The sequence below is a fragment of the Micropterus salmoides genome, unplaced genomic scaffold (assembly GCF_014851395.1).
Source record: "Micropterus salmoides isolate LMB-PRFRI ecotype aquatic unplaced genomic scaffold, ASM1485139v1 Ms_hic_scaffold_4, whole genome shotgun sequence".
NCBI classification, from domain to species: Eukaryota; Metazoa; Chordata; class Actinopteri; order Centrarchiformes; family Centrarchidae; genus Micropterus; species Micropterus salmoides.
The window spans coordinates 33,096,070-33,111,034 of record NW_024043372.1 but is presented as its reverse complement, the minus strand read 5'-3'; the positions used below and the strand labels follow the sequence as shown (position 1 = coordinate 33,111,034).

Here is a 14,965-nt window from a genome sequence, read left to right as displayed (position 1 = left end):
ATGCCCGGACCGAACTGAAGTTTCACTTTCACTTTCTGGCCGAGCTAATACACAGGCGCACCGCTAAAGAAAGGTAAATAATCCATGGAGGAAAACAAATCACGGTGAAAGACTTTAGAAAGTTATTTTAACCTGTAGACCTGCGCAAATGAGAGGAGAATGTGATGTAGGCTACAGTTGTTTGAGCTAGACAGAATCGAATCTTCCACCAACCACTTTAACTTGCGTCTCCCAATCTTGCAACCACAACTGATGATACTATAACAGGAAGCCAGACGTCAACGTCTGCAGCTAACTTAAACGTAACATATGGGTTATGTTAATGGGTGGGTCAAAATCAAAATCATATAAATACACGCTAATTAGGCACCTGTCTCACTTGGGTTTTATGGTGAACTGGACGAAGAGCGCTGATCTCCCCTCCCAGAGGCTCACCTACCTGGGTGTGGTTTTGGACTCATCTCACTGGATAGCGTGGCTCTCTCAGGAGAGGGTGAACCCTCTGACGGAGCTGCTCTGCCGTGTTGTCCCACGGGCGGTGGAGGTAGCGTTAGCGGCGTGGTGGTTCCCCTGGCCTCCTGCCCATGAGGAGGCTACAGCGGTGGTTCCTCCACCTGCTTGTCAAACCGGTGAGACAGAAGCGGCACCTGGTCACACCTGTCTGTTGGTATGGATCTGGCCTACTAGCGGGACCCCCTCTCTCTGTCGGTCGGTGTTCCCCTGGGCAGGGTCACGTTGCATATCTCGGTCTTCACAGACGCCTCCCTGTTAGGCTGGGGCGGGACCTGCCTCTAACAGGTGGTGGGCGGTGTGTGGGGGCTCACATGCCTCTCCACATAACTGTGCTGGAGCTCCTCACAGTGTGGAAGGTGTTCCAGCACTTCGCCCCTCTGCTGCGAATCCAGCACGTGCTGGTCCACATCGACAACAAGGCTGCTATACGCTTGGTGAAAAGTTTCCTGAAGGGGTGCGGAGGCACAGGCCGGTGTCAAAGCCCGCAGCCTGACCAAAGCCCCTTTTGAGCCTTTGGAGACAGTGGACCTGAAGTTCCTTTCATCCAAGGTCGCCTTGCTCGTGGCTCTGACGTCGGCCAAGAGGGTCAGCGATCTGGCTGGCCTCCGTCAGTCTCGAAAGCTGTGTACCCATTCCAGTCTCTAACTAGCTAACAGTAGTTAGCAGCAGTTATGATCTGATTTTTTTGATTATGAATTAGATAGGTGGTTTAGTCTCAATTATTACACATTGTACATTTAATCAGCATCAGTGCTGATTTTGACAGATTAACCTTGAATCCTGAAAGATAGCTGTTCTCTCTCCTTGTTGTCTTTGTTATCACCAAGGGTGGAGGTAAAGAATGTGCTTGGTTGGTGTTGAGGCAGACGATGTGGCAGTGACTAGGGTTTGAATTAAATTCCAGTGTTAACCAGCACTTCCATTTCATCAGTGAATCCCAAAAGGGGTAGGGCAGGGTAGAGTGAACAGAGGAGGATTTAGGATAGTTCTTGTCAACCCGCTTACATTGAGGTTGTGATAATAAGAGGGAATTTGAGTTACACAACTACTGAATTAGCTGAGCTTGCCTGAGGAAGATTGCTGTCTTGCCTAATGCCCTTAGAAGCAATTCTCTATAGCAAATAGCAGCTACAGCATAGACAGGCCACTTCTTCAAGAGGAGGAGCTTCGGACAAAGAGAAGTCTTCTCTTCTATACTTACCCTGCGGCTACAGGGTAACATTTGCAAGAATGTAACATCCTCTTCCTAGAATGAGACACATTGTCCAGTCTGTGTGGGATTAGGAACATGCACTTGCTTAAGCGACAAACAATAGAGCCTAATTTAGCAGCAACATAAACACAGAGCCAAGTTATCATGGCTGGTGACGGCCTATGCAATCAGCTAAGCTTGCTACAACAGTAAACAGAGTGAAACAGTAAAACAATTCAAACAAGATAATGTGTGTTCCCAGCAAAGACAACGGTCATGTAGTCTAGCACTATTATATTTTACAGATGTGGTGCAGTAGTGAAAAATAAAATACACCAATTTTAAATTAAGAAAACAAACAGCTGGATCCTTTGATTTTGAAACATGTGCAGACATGTCCTGCTCTTTGCAAACCTTATCTTAAAGAATCTACTGGCTACTAGAAATTGAGAACAGAGCTCTAGGTATACTCTGATGAGTTTAATAAACAAAAGGCTCTCTTTGCTCGGCCTCAGTAAAGTTTGAGACCTCAGAGTCTACCCCTAAAATCAAAGAGCACAAAGATGTAGCATTATTCAGCTCAATGTGCCTGGAGTTTTAGGAAAAGGTCAGTGCAAACCACAGACGTCTGCACGTGGAGCTGAATCTGATGATTTTTAAAAGTCAGGGCTCTTCTGGTCCGTCAAATGATATATAGCTGTCTTTGATCCCATTTTAATAAATTCAAAGCCCCAATTCAGGAGGAAAATGTTTGGGATAGATCAATTCTATGCTCTCTTAATAAGGGCAGATTAATCTGCCAGTGGGAATAGTGTGTGGGGATCACAAAAAATTTGCCCCCCACACACGATTCCCTAACCGAGTTTGCCCAAAGCCCTGGAACCCAACCAGTATTCCTATACTGGAATTCTAACCTACCCCAGGTTTGCAAAAAGTTAGTTAGTTGGTGATCAAATGAAGTACAAAAAACATGCCAGAGCAAAGAGTATAAAGGAACTTGACAAGTTGCCTTTTCTTAAATTTGTTTTTACTCATTTGCTACTTGTAACGAGTTTCTACCCACTACTTCTGCACACCAATTTAAGCCTTCCATTTTCAACTTTAATCATATAAAACGTAATTTTCCAACAACAAAAATGTGGCTAGTGGCTTTGGAAAAGCACTAGCCACATTGGCTAGAGAGCAAAAAAGTTAATGTCAAGCCTTGCAGTCAATCATTTTAAAATGTCCCTGCCCCACCCCCATCTGGGCCAGTAACCACACACTATGGGCCAGACAATCAAAGCATGTACCAACTGATTTTTAACTGCTGTTATTTATCTCTATTTTAACACTGTGTGGTTTATTGGCTCCATGGTCCAGCAGCCCACCAGAAAAACTCCCAGTACTCCCGATGGCCACTCTGCACTTGATTCTTTGTTTTTGTAGCTACAAGTGACCATTTTCAGATTTCACATTATTAAAATGAATTATGTATTAGTGCAGCTTGTAGTGATCAGAAACAAAAATAGTGTTATTGATAGATTTTAAGATTTACCCCAGTGACAGCACAGGAGAACACCAGGATAACAACTCAGTTGCAGCACACAGGCAAGAACACTTTGCAGAGTTGTACTGTGAAAGCACAAAGAAGGACCCATTGTATAAAATCAGCTCCTACTTTACCTCAACCATTGAGAAAGATCTCAACCTTGCTGTGATGTCTCTGTTGTGATAAATGCATATCTTCATTAACTACAGTATGGAGAAAATCCACTTTGTTTTATTTATCTTTTTTTAATCATACTCTCTCCTCATATTTTAGTGAATTTAACAACAACAGTGGCACCTTGGTCAGATGGTAAGAAGTGATTCAAATTCTTCAACTGTCTTCACTTTTGCTTGAGTTAGACAACAAAAGTGTAGATTACTGAGGGTCAAGTAAGTGTAATAAGAAAGGCAAGTGTAATAAAGAACTTTGATTTTATTATTTCTGGTTGTCATAAACAGCATTAGCATTTAAAAGTTTGCGTGACCATCCTCTAGGGCTGTGATATCTGACAAAATTGCTTTGTTGCATTCTGTACAACACTGTTAAAAAGGTGGTTTAAAGCTATGCTTGTCAACTTTGGGGCAGCAGAAACAAGTTGTGAACACAATGTTGACCTATGATCAAACACTTGCTGGAGTTGAGTTTCAGGCAACTTGAGTATAGGTGAATGTAAGTTCAACTTTCACTCTCTTTTAGCTCCGTTTTGGTCTCTACTCCTGAGGGAAATATCTGTCTCTTCAGCAAGTCGTTAACTGAATTCTTCTGTTGTTTGTTGCTGGGCAGGTCGTGTGGGTTTTTACAGATTCTCCCTGAAAACAGCTGCCTACTGCTGTCGAAAACTATGAGACCTGTAATGGCAAATCAAAACAGTTCTGAGCCAAACTTCTAAACAATGAGCTGAGACTCACTATAAGGCTAAACCATGAAGCCTAAGGGGAGCTGCAGATAAGGGCAAAACTCTTTGTATGCTCATCATTACGAGCAACCTCTTTCACATTGTCATTTATACATCATTCTAAAATTCTGATCATTGCTGCTTTAAAGATATAGAAATGCACTATTATATTGTGTAAAAACTAAACAGATTATCTTACTGAACTGACAGTCACTCTGTGAGGAACTATAGAAGGCATAAAAATGGTAAGGAAGGTAGATGCAATGGCAACGTTAAACAAATGTTCTTACAATACCTTTACTGGTGAGGCTAATGTTTGATAAATTAAGATTATTTTGCAGTATGGAAGTTTAGTATTTTTCTAAAAATAAGCTCAATATTAAACCTGCTTATGAGCATTTGTTGCTGATTTATGAGTTGAGTCTGTGATAAAACTCTACCTGACTTTGTCTTGATCCCTAAACTGTTTTTTCACTTTATTCTCACAGGGGTCGTAGTTAATCTGGCTAATTAAGGGTCTGCCTCCCCTTTTGGACAACCTCATCTGAGCTTTATGTTTTCATGTTCATGCTCCAGCAGCTCTGCCTTGTACTTCTAAGCTAATTTTGCCATGCCTGCATAGCTTTTGGAGTGGGGGAGGGGGGTGGTTGATAATCCACAGACAGGTTAGGTTCAAAGTGTTATCCCAGGAAAACGATCGTTGTATGGACTTGTTACTATGAAAAGGAAATGCTCCCCTAAATTGTTTTTCTGCTTTATGAGACTGTAATTGCACCCATTTATAATAACTTGCAGAAGAGAAAGCAACGCAATCTTTGTCCCATCAAAACCCCAGCATGTTCTCACATCACTAAAATATTATAAGCAAGACAAAAACACAACAATTAAGTAATTTTCTGTTATGCACATAGACACAAAACCAATAGTAACAGAGGATTTGATTTTCATGCTGAAATTACTTGAGGCGGTACAGTGCTAAAGGATTATGTTATGTATGTCGCTATCAATAAACACTCAACACAGACAATTAGATCAAGTGTCTGACTGTTGGAATTTTCCCTCTAAGCTTTTAACAAACTTAATACTTTGAAATTCCTGAAGGGGTGAAAACTGATACCTGGTCCTGATCTTAAACTGCCTCAAAATCCAGTGATTACATTTAATCAAGAGACGTCATTCTAATGATCTAATATTGATATTTAAGAGGTTTTAAATCCCGTCATTTTCCCAGGACATGTTCAGGATTCTTTCTCTTCCAAAAAATATCAGGAAACATACCAGAAATTAAATGAATGAAAATATGTCAGTGTAGTGGAGCAAATAGGATTAAATGTGCTGAATGCCAAATGTCTGGAAACAGGAATTCTGTCAAGTGATAATCCCCCTTATGGATTTAACACAGACGTAGGAATCTCTCAAGCCAAAGTCCATAATCATATTGAATTTGTGCTTTACAGAAACAGAAAATCTAGTTTGGAATACGTGGAATCAAAGATCATCATGAAAGTATCTACCACCATGCCGCCTACAGAATATGGTCACCCTTCATATCCTGCTGCTCATACAGGTAGACCAGTGTGTTGGTGAGCTTACCTTGAGAACTTCCATGGGCTTCTGGCTTACAGCAGGCTGGTCACAGGGAGGTGTGACATGGACGGTGGAGGTGTGTTGGGTGCTGTGGTGTAGAAAGTTCGTGGTCCTCCTCTCCCTGTCCTCCCTGCGCTCTTGACCCTGGTGATGGGCAAACAACGGCTGCTCTCGGATCCGGATCTGTGACGTCACGGCCAGTAGAGGGTGGGAACTCTGGAGGCACTTGTAGAGGCCGTGCAGATCCGGAGGAGCACTGAGGACCCCAGACCACCCAACGGCAAAGACAGGAGGGAGTAGTTAAACAGACCAGGCCAAATAGCATGTGGATGTGTATACGCACAGTCAATCAGTAAGCAATATGATGTATTGTAGTGGAGTACAATATGATGATAGTGTGAGAAGGAGACCAGAGATTCTTTTATTAAGAATATGTTGTTGTTCTTTGAATGAGAGTGAAAGATGAATTTATGTTTCAGGGAGTTAAAGCATAATGGAAGATTAGTTTTTTGTGTGATTAGGCGCCCCTACCATTTCAGAATGTAATCCACTGCTGTAAATATAGACACTATACATGTGCTATACACGGACATTTCTTATGATCAAAAACTGACAACTTGACAACTTTGCTAACAGCCAAACATCAAGCAAGTGCGATAACGTAAGACAGCAATATTACTTTCTAGTCCAATAAAAAATAATGCAAGCTCGGTGTCTGTCTCACAGCGTTTTATTTCACAAAGCTCTCGCAAATATACAGGAACCTCTTACTTGGTCACACTCTTTTTCTCTTCTTACCAATGTTCTCTTCGGTCTCTTTGCTTCTGTAATTAGCTAACGTTATGTCCGTAGAGGCTGCTGACCCCGGCTCTGGCATGGCACAATGTCTTCTTCGGTCTCTTCACACTCTCTGCCATGAACTCCATACTGAGGCCACATCTACACTACTCCGTTTTTGTTTAAAAATGGAATTTTAAAACCAATACGATCTCTGTCCATATCAGCATTTTAGCTGCGCATCAAGAGTTGATCTCCGTCTACATTAAAAAGACTGAAAACGCACATCTGGTGGCCGTTCATGTACACTGGGCATGCGCTTGCCGGTGTAAACATGGTCTATTCCATAGTTATAGAAGATTTGGCGAAAGAATAAAGTACTACAGACAAAGAACCACACCAGATTTTATTTTGCATGGACCAATAACAAGTTTTAGTAGTGCCATACTATGATTGTTTAGATAGATAACATACTCACTTCCTTTTCAGGTGGCAGGGGGGGGTCAGACTGACCTGGCCGATTACCTAGGGCAACGGATACAAAAGGTCAGAAAGACACGTTAGCTGCACTTGGATGAGTACTTTGGTAAAAAGACTTAACAAGACAAGTGCAAGTATGCACACACACACACACACACATACAATAAAGCCCCATTTAGCCTGTCACTTAGGACCACAGGAGGAAATCTCGGGTCCCACCACACCACACACCCACCCCAAAAGCCCTTTCACCTATCACCTTGGGTATTCCCCAGTAATGTGGTACTTCGGGGTGCGTGTGGCGCCATCTGGTGGATGGTCACCGGTACTGCATCAAGCGCTAGGACAACAACCACATCACGGGTCACTGGGACCCACAGGGACAGCGTGAAGGTTAAAAGCGGCTGTGGGCAGCAGCGGTAACTAGATGTCACAAAGTAAATACGACGACATGCACAGTACAAGTGTAGGCTATGAGTGTTATTTTAATACATATATTCTGTCAAAAACTCTGTCGATAGCATCATGTTTCTGCTTTGCGTGACTTGACCAAGACCCAATCAGAGAGCCGAGATTTACCAACATTATACGTTGGTGTTGTGTATCTTTCACCGGAGAGGCTCAGCAGTGTGAGCATAGCTAAAATCTATTGCATGATAACAAAAACGCTTAGTGAGCTAGACTGAATATTATAAATGAGATTGTAGTCACTCTAGTATTACTGTAACTTACTGAATTGGTCTACTGTGTTGTCCTGCACTGTTATGTTGCATTATTGTACATTATTTGTAAGAGTATCGTAAAACGAGTGTAAAATGACAATAAATCTAAATTGAACATTACAAAGAAAATAACGCCAGATCCAAGCTAATGTAGCTGGCTGCCCCTGCCTTCCATCACTATACGCACTATATAAGTATAAACAGATAGATCCACATTTGCTTTGTACCATTACATCATTTTCTTTTAGGTTAATATCAACACTTGGGCTACGTTCAGACTGCAGGCCAAAGTGACCCAAATCTGATTGTGACTCAAATCTCATCTTTTTATGACAGTGTGAACAGGCCAAGTCACATGGAATCTGATCTTTTCCAGTTCGGAACTGGGCCACTTCCATATGTGGTCCAAATCTGATACAATTGAATTTTTAAAAATGCAACCTGAGTCTGGATACTCAGGTCGGAATTGATGCGACTTTGACGTCACTCTGAGAGCTGCTGTTGTCACTGTTCTGCTGTAGACGGAGCCGTGGTGAAAGAAAAAGCTTCACAAAAGCCATTATTATACATGTGGCTCTCTTCCAAATTCCCTTTCTTACATCTGAAATCCACCGGACCACGAGCTCTCTTCTGAGTTATGTGCATGCTGCTTGTCCGAGTGGACACATTGGGGAGAGAGAGAGATGGAGGCAGTGAGCTGTGGGCCAGATGCGTTGTACAGCGTCAGAAACCGTAATGAAAAGAACAGAAAGCTGTGAATACGTCATAATTTGGGAGAAATGTGACCCGTGAGAGGACAATAAAAAAAACAGGAGTCTATAACTGGAGCTAACCTCTGTTGCTCCTTGGATACTTCTGTAGCCTGCAACAGCGTGCTACGTGTGACGTCGTGTTATTCTTCTGCGCATGCGGGTCACTTTCAGGCCGCAGACAGTTCACACTGGAGTCTGATATGGGCCACATTTAAGCAATAATGTCAAACAAAAAAATCGGATCTGGGAAATAAATCTGAATTGAGCATTAAGGCCTGCGGTCTGAACGTAGCCTTTCACATAATACCAGTGGTACACAGCGTAGTAATATGGATTTACATTTAGCTGACGCTTTTATCCAAAGCAACTTACAAGTCAGGTCACACGCCTCTGGAGCAACTATGGGTTAAGTGTCTTGCTCAGGGACACAATGGTGGGTGTCTCACAGTGGGAATTGAGGTCTCCCACACCAAAGGCAAGTATCTTATCTATGCACCATCACCACCCAGAGTGCGTTAGCTGGTGAAGTAATGTGGCAAGCCATACAACTATACTGCCAAAACTTATCCAATAGGATGAAAGCCAACTCAGGGTCGGTTTTTACATCCAAAACAAAGTGGAGGTCTCTCCATGACTCAAATGCCTTTACGGTTGGTATGGCTAACTTGTTAAACCCATACCTTTCACCCTCCTGTTTTTATTTTAACGTTCTATCCCGCTGTTATCTCGTTAAAATATTTATTTTCAACATTTCTAAAATATATTTTAAATATTATATTTAAAATATAGTATTTAAAATGTTTGCTACATGCCCCTCCGGTAAAGCAGGTGGTTGTTTGTACAACATTAGCTGTAACAGTGACGGAAAAGTCAACAGTACCCGCCAATAAAACATAAAAAGAAGAACAGCAGCACGTGGGGTCCAGGATGAATGATGCATTGCTGTACAGAATATTTCGTTAGCATATGCCCCTAAAAATAGATAGCCTCCATGTGACAAATGATTAATGATGTGCAGTAATTCTTCTGCATGAATGTTAGGATTATTGACAAGTTAGTAGGCCTAGGAAGGAAGAAAGGAAGGAAAGGCAAATCCCTTGCTGAACTGAGGCATCAATAGTTAATTCTGTTAATTAGCCCACCATTGGCTGCCAAATCTGTTTGGTAATGTTATTAGGCCAATGTTTGGTTTACCCTCCATATTCTGCAGCTTGGGAGTAAGCTGGTGCGACTATGTGCCACCCGACTTCCAATAACTACTGTGTTGTGAGGTAGTAACTGTGCCCTTTGGAAAACAGAATGCATCTAATCACTTCACAGCTTTACTCATGTGAAATAATACACTGAGCAAAAACTGTGCACGGCCATTGTGCTGTGCTTCCACTACTCTCCTCCTGTCCACTCTGAGTTCACCCTTTAAAATCTGCAGCAAATTTGATCGGACAGCGCCTGCACATCCCAAACTGAAATGGATCTGGCAGTGCACACGCTGTCAGGACGAGGCATTCCCTGGGAAAATGATCCTTTTGATAAAACCATTTCAAATCCTCTCAGCCTGTGCAGCTGTGTGATAATCGCACTAATTAGGCTGGCATGTCAAATCTTGCCCCAGTCTGCACCTATCGCTTCAACATCACCAATCGCAATGCTTCACAACTAGCAGAAAAAAGACAAGAACATCTTAATTATTCACAGAAATATTAATATAGGAGTAGGAGATTCTTCTGTGTCTTGTTCATGACATAAGTAAATCCTATACAAAAGAGTTAAAGTGATCTGAGTAGTAGTTTTCTGAGTAGTTCTGATTGAGCTGTGTTGATGTTGTCGATCTGTTCTGGCTATCAACTGTTCATAAAAAATGTTTTCTCCTTAGCGGTTGTAACAGTTGTACAGAAACATAATTTAATGTACAATTTATTTGTTAACCCTTGTGTGTTGTTGATATTGGCTCTACATCTGCATCTTCTCTGGTTACAGTTTTCCTATTAAGTGACCTCATTTAAACCCAGTATGTAAAAAAATATTGAAAGGGCAACCCCTTTCTTTTGACACAAACTGGTCTTGCACTGAAAGTGCTGAAAGTAACAAAAGAAAGATAATAATAAAGAAAGATGTTACCATAAAGAATTGTTATTACACTACCTATCTTTATCTGTTCATACATTCACATGTATATAAATAACTGTATATATTGGGTTTTTTTTTTAGATTTTATCATATTTTAATATGTTTAATAAGTGTTAATATGGTATAACACTTAATTATAGGCTATGTTGTGTGTGTAGCATGAAGGATTTACAAATTTCATTTCGTTTTCAGCCTTGTGCTAGATAATGACTAATAAACAACCCTGTACCTTGTACGTACAGTTATAGCCAAAAATATGGGCAACCCTGCATGTCTGTCACATAATGCGCTACTTCTCCCAGAAAATTGTCGCAGTCACAAATGCTTTGGTATTATCATGTTTATTTCACACAAAATAAAGCAGTGAGGGAAAAGGCCAAATCTGAGACTTTCCACACAGAGCTCCAAACATTGGACAACTTAATATTTGGTAACACACCTTTGGAAAAAATAATTGAAATCAATTTTGTGTTGTTCAAGGGATGCCAATATTTTTGGCCATTTTGTTTGCCAAAAAGTAACTCACATACAAAGACATGTAAAGTATGTTATTCTACATCCTTATATTTGGGGTCAGTTTGAGTCCAGAGAGATAACTTGCTGTTAGTCCACTTGTGAACAAACAGTTTTAAAACTCCAATAACATTCAACCAAATTTGGGATTTAGAAGGGTACAACTGCGTAAAAAAGCACTGTCAACACCAATCACAGATACCCAGAGACAGTGTATACACACTCTACACATATTCAAACATGTTTTACAGCTGAGTTCTCTGAGCCCCCTAGTGATGTATAATTTGATGTAGTGAACATCATCTCACTACGTGTCATCAATTCAAAATCAGATTTATACACAATTCTCATAAAATTAAGAACAGTTATAATGTGTCAAGATGATTAAACAATGTTAAGTATGTTTCTTGTGCTTGTGGGCTTTGGGGTCTCCAGGACTCCAAAAAGGACATAATTGGGTTCATTTCTGTTGTTAAAAATTAATTAATTAATTAATTATTAAATAAAAAAATTAATTGCATTTTCAAAATGTATTTTTTATTGTATACAGACATTGTTGATAACAAATGTGTGTAATGCATTGTGTGTAACATTTCCAATGATTTGATCAAAAAAATTCAATGTAACCACTGTTGTCCGCCAGTGCTTGTGTGAGATTTATGTGTTTTAAGTTGGTTTTGGTTTTTCACCTCAGATGAGTAGGGGCTACTGTCATATCAGCAATAACATAGGCTAATACACAGCAGATTAGACCTATGATATATCATATTTTAAAGAATATATTATGACTTTATTCTCATTCAGTTACAACTTTATTTCTCAAAATGTTATGACTTTATTCTGAAAATGTCCGAGAACACAGATACGTTGGAGAGATTCTGAATGCAGAATGTTTTGACCATGAGCAGAAAACTTGCTGAAATCCAGGAGCCATTAAAGTCCAGGGGTTTATAATTGAATTATCATGAATGAATTTATAATTGACCCGCACATTTAAAGAGCCCCCCCCAAAAAAAGACACAAAACAGGAGGGAAGACTAAATAATGCCTGCCTGTGTGCTGACTGAGGAGGGCTGATATTAAATGAGATAAGTTGATCTACATGAGTATTGGCGGCCTCAGCTATGTTTCACCCATTTCCGAGTGACATGCAAGAAATCAATAATTCACCCACTTTTAAAATAAAGTACTTATTTTTCTCACTCATTCATATTTGTGTACAGACATGGAAATGGAAAGTAGGGGTGCTGCAACCCCATCAGCACCCCTAAAGCCAGGCATTTTAAAACCACCAATGGATAAAATAAATGTGACGCAGTCTCATAACAGAGCGAGAGAAGTGTATGAACTACACTGCAGACTGGAGCCTCTGTTAACAGTGACAGATAGATCTGTGTTATATAGGCCTACACTATCCTCAATGCGCTGCATTATTATAAACTATGATGAACTGGTCACATGGTGTTCAATTTTGGAGGTGTAAAACTTTCTCAAATTATTATAATTTATTTATAATTTGTTATTAATGACTATTATATAGATATAAATTATCCTGGCAATTAAAAAGAATCTGAAAAACATGAATAGCCTATCGTGGACCATTTACTATGAGGTAATTACACTTAATTAGAAAAACATTTTCTCAGATCCCCCATTTTGTGTATTGACTGCCAGCGTCCCTGCATAGGGGGGACCGGGTTTGGTTGGCACACTTTTCACTCAGCTTTCGTAAATTAAAGGTTATGGTTTCAGCTATAAATAAATATATTTTATGGACACAAATGTTTTCTAAAATTAGATGATTCCCGATTAAATTCTTGTTGTGTATTTGTGCACACAGTTGTTTTCTGGTCCTTTAAAGGTCACAGAAACAAAGATGTAATAACAAAAATGTTTTGCATTGCATTATTATTATTTCACTTGCTGGATTTTTCTGTTGCGTCTGACGGCCATTATGGCTAATCCCATGTGAAGACTCGGATCGGATTGGATTTTCCAGAAAATCCATGGCTGTTACGTGCCTACCAGGGACAAATTCCTGTGCCATTTTTTGCTCCAGTCTACCCCTGCCTTGCAGGCAATTGCACCCTGTCAAAGTATGTCCACTCAAGAGCTTGTTTTTGCCAATGACAGGCTCAGATTGTTGTTATGACGAACTGTCTGACGATATCATGGAAAGAATCTCTACAGACATTTTTTAAAAATAGTAAGATAATTTTTGTTTAACGCTCCCTGTAACACTCTTGAAATATATTGAACTTTGCCTTTAAGGCCACCACTGTAGAGGAGCATACATATTTTAAAGCAATACAGAATGCCTAAGAGCCATTATATTCCATTATATTTTAACTGTCACATTTTACATAAATAAAGACATTGCCAACATAAATTGGTGGAAGGGAAGCTCAAAATATTTTTGTTGAAAAAACCTTGTTTTAAATAACAATAAATGTAATGATGCATGTCCAGCTAAGCTGCGTCATTGGTCTTGGCCATGATCCATAATGAGGCAATTTTAAACCTATTGTGTGTATTGTGAAAATAATTGTTAGATCAGCAAAATGCCATTCGACTTTAATTCAGTGACTTACGACCTCATGAGTAGTGTTTGTTTATGAATTTGCAATGACAGTTTATTATGAGCCTGTTCAAACAATCTAATACAGCTGAGAGATTTCACATAATCTGTCATAATCAAATACTGACCTCCAACTGCATGTTATATTAGTGTTTTCACATTTAAACTAACTAACAAGTACACTTTTGTGGCAGATATGCAGACTAAAATTGTTAGATTTTATTATGGGTTGATAAGCACTGTTCCCACACAATGCAGTGTAAAACAAATGCACTTCTAGAATCATGCAAAAAGTGACAGAAACACACACACACACACACACACACCTACAAAAGTAATATATCATTGTAAGATATTTTAGTCTAACAGTTAATTAGTGACATTTTCATAATCATGTTTATTTTCATTTAAAAATGTATGCGTAGGCTACATGTAGAAGCAGCAGACAAAAGTTTAGTTCACTCAAATTTCGCTAAAATTTTGTTTTTCATCTGTTTTTTCCAGCTTTGTTGCCGAGACATATGTTACCCATGACAGAAAGACAGTCATTGGAAGAGGAAGAGCAGCTTACCCTAGACAATCAACCGGACCAGGCAGGACAGCGGGTGCAGTGAGTGCCCAGAGGAGAGGAAAGAGAGCAGGGATAGGAACCTTGCTGGCATGAAGACTTTTATTTATGTGAAGATGAAAGCCGGATTATCACCGTTCTTTGTGCGTTTATAATGGTAAATGAACTACGTTGTATATATATATGGCATATAATATGGCGACACTTGACTCAGCACAACTCAGCATGAGTCATCTTCTGTGCATATCCATCGTGGTTTGCTTGTTTTATTAATGAGTAGCAAAATCAGTCCCATTTCTAATGGTGAAAAATTAGATGACTGATGTTTCCAAGCAAGGGCCTGTTGATTCTGTGAAAACCACAGAAAGCCAATTCTCTCTAGTCAGCACTCAACAGAGGCCATTGAAAATGATTAGCATGCATGTGAAACTCAGACACACAGCTGATGTTTTGCCAATTGTTAGGATATGGAAATGTTACAAGATCAAGCATCATAAACTCTCTCATAAAAACCTGTTCGTCAAACAAGAAAAAGGACGAATAAGAAAGCAGGAAACAAGATTTTTTCAATAATGAACCTAATAAGCAAAAATAGCATGAAAATGAATTTTCAGAGGATTAGGTTTCTTACCTTTTTATTTTCATGTTTGTCAGTGATTCACGCATCCCCACTTCACTTTTGCTGCTGTTTAAAGGAATTAGGTCCTTTTAAAGCACTTTAGGATGTCAG

General features: G+C 39.9%; 1 protein-coding gene and 1 long non-coding RNA gene across 2 annotated transcripts in view; both read right to left on the bottom strand.

Moving 5' to 3' along the window:
- Positions 1-5,889, bottom strand: part of mitfa (melanocyte inducing transcription factor a) — a 21,945-nt gene extending 16,056 nt beyond the window's left edge. The window contains exon 1 of the mRNA XM_038697807.1: positions 5,725-5,889. Within this exon, the coding sequence (XP_038553735.1) occupies positions 5,725-5,739 (15 nt within the window). The 5' untranslated portion in view covers positions 5,740-5,889. The remainder of the gene's footprint in view (positions 1-5,724) is intronic.
- LOC119886842 lies at positions 5,887-14,965 on the bottom strand. The gene is made up of 3 exons (XR_005441556.1): positions 14,867-14,965; positions 6,974-7,020; positions 5,887-5,974 (listed from the first exon to the last, which is right to left on the bottom strand). It is a non-coding gene; the product is annotated as an uncharacterized LOC119886842 (long non-coding RNA).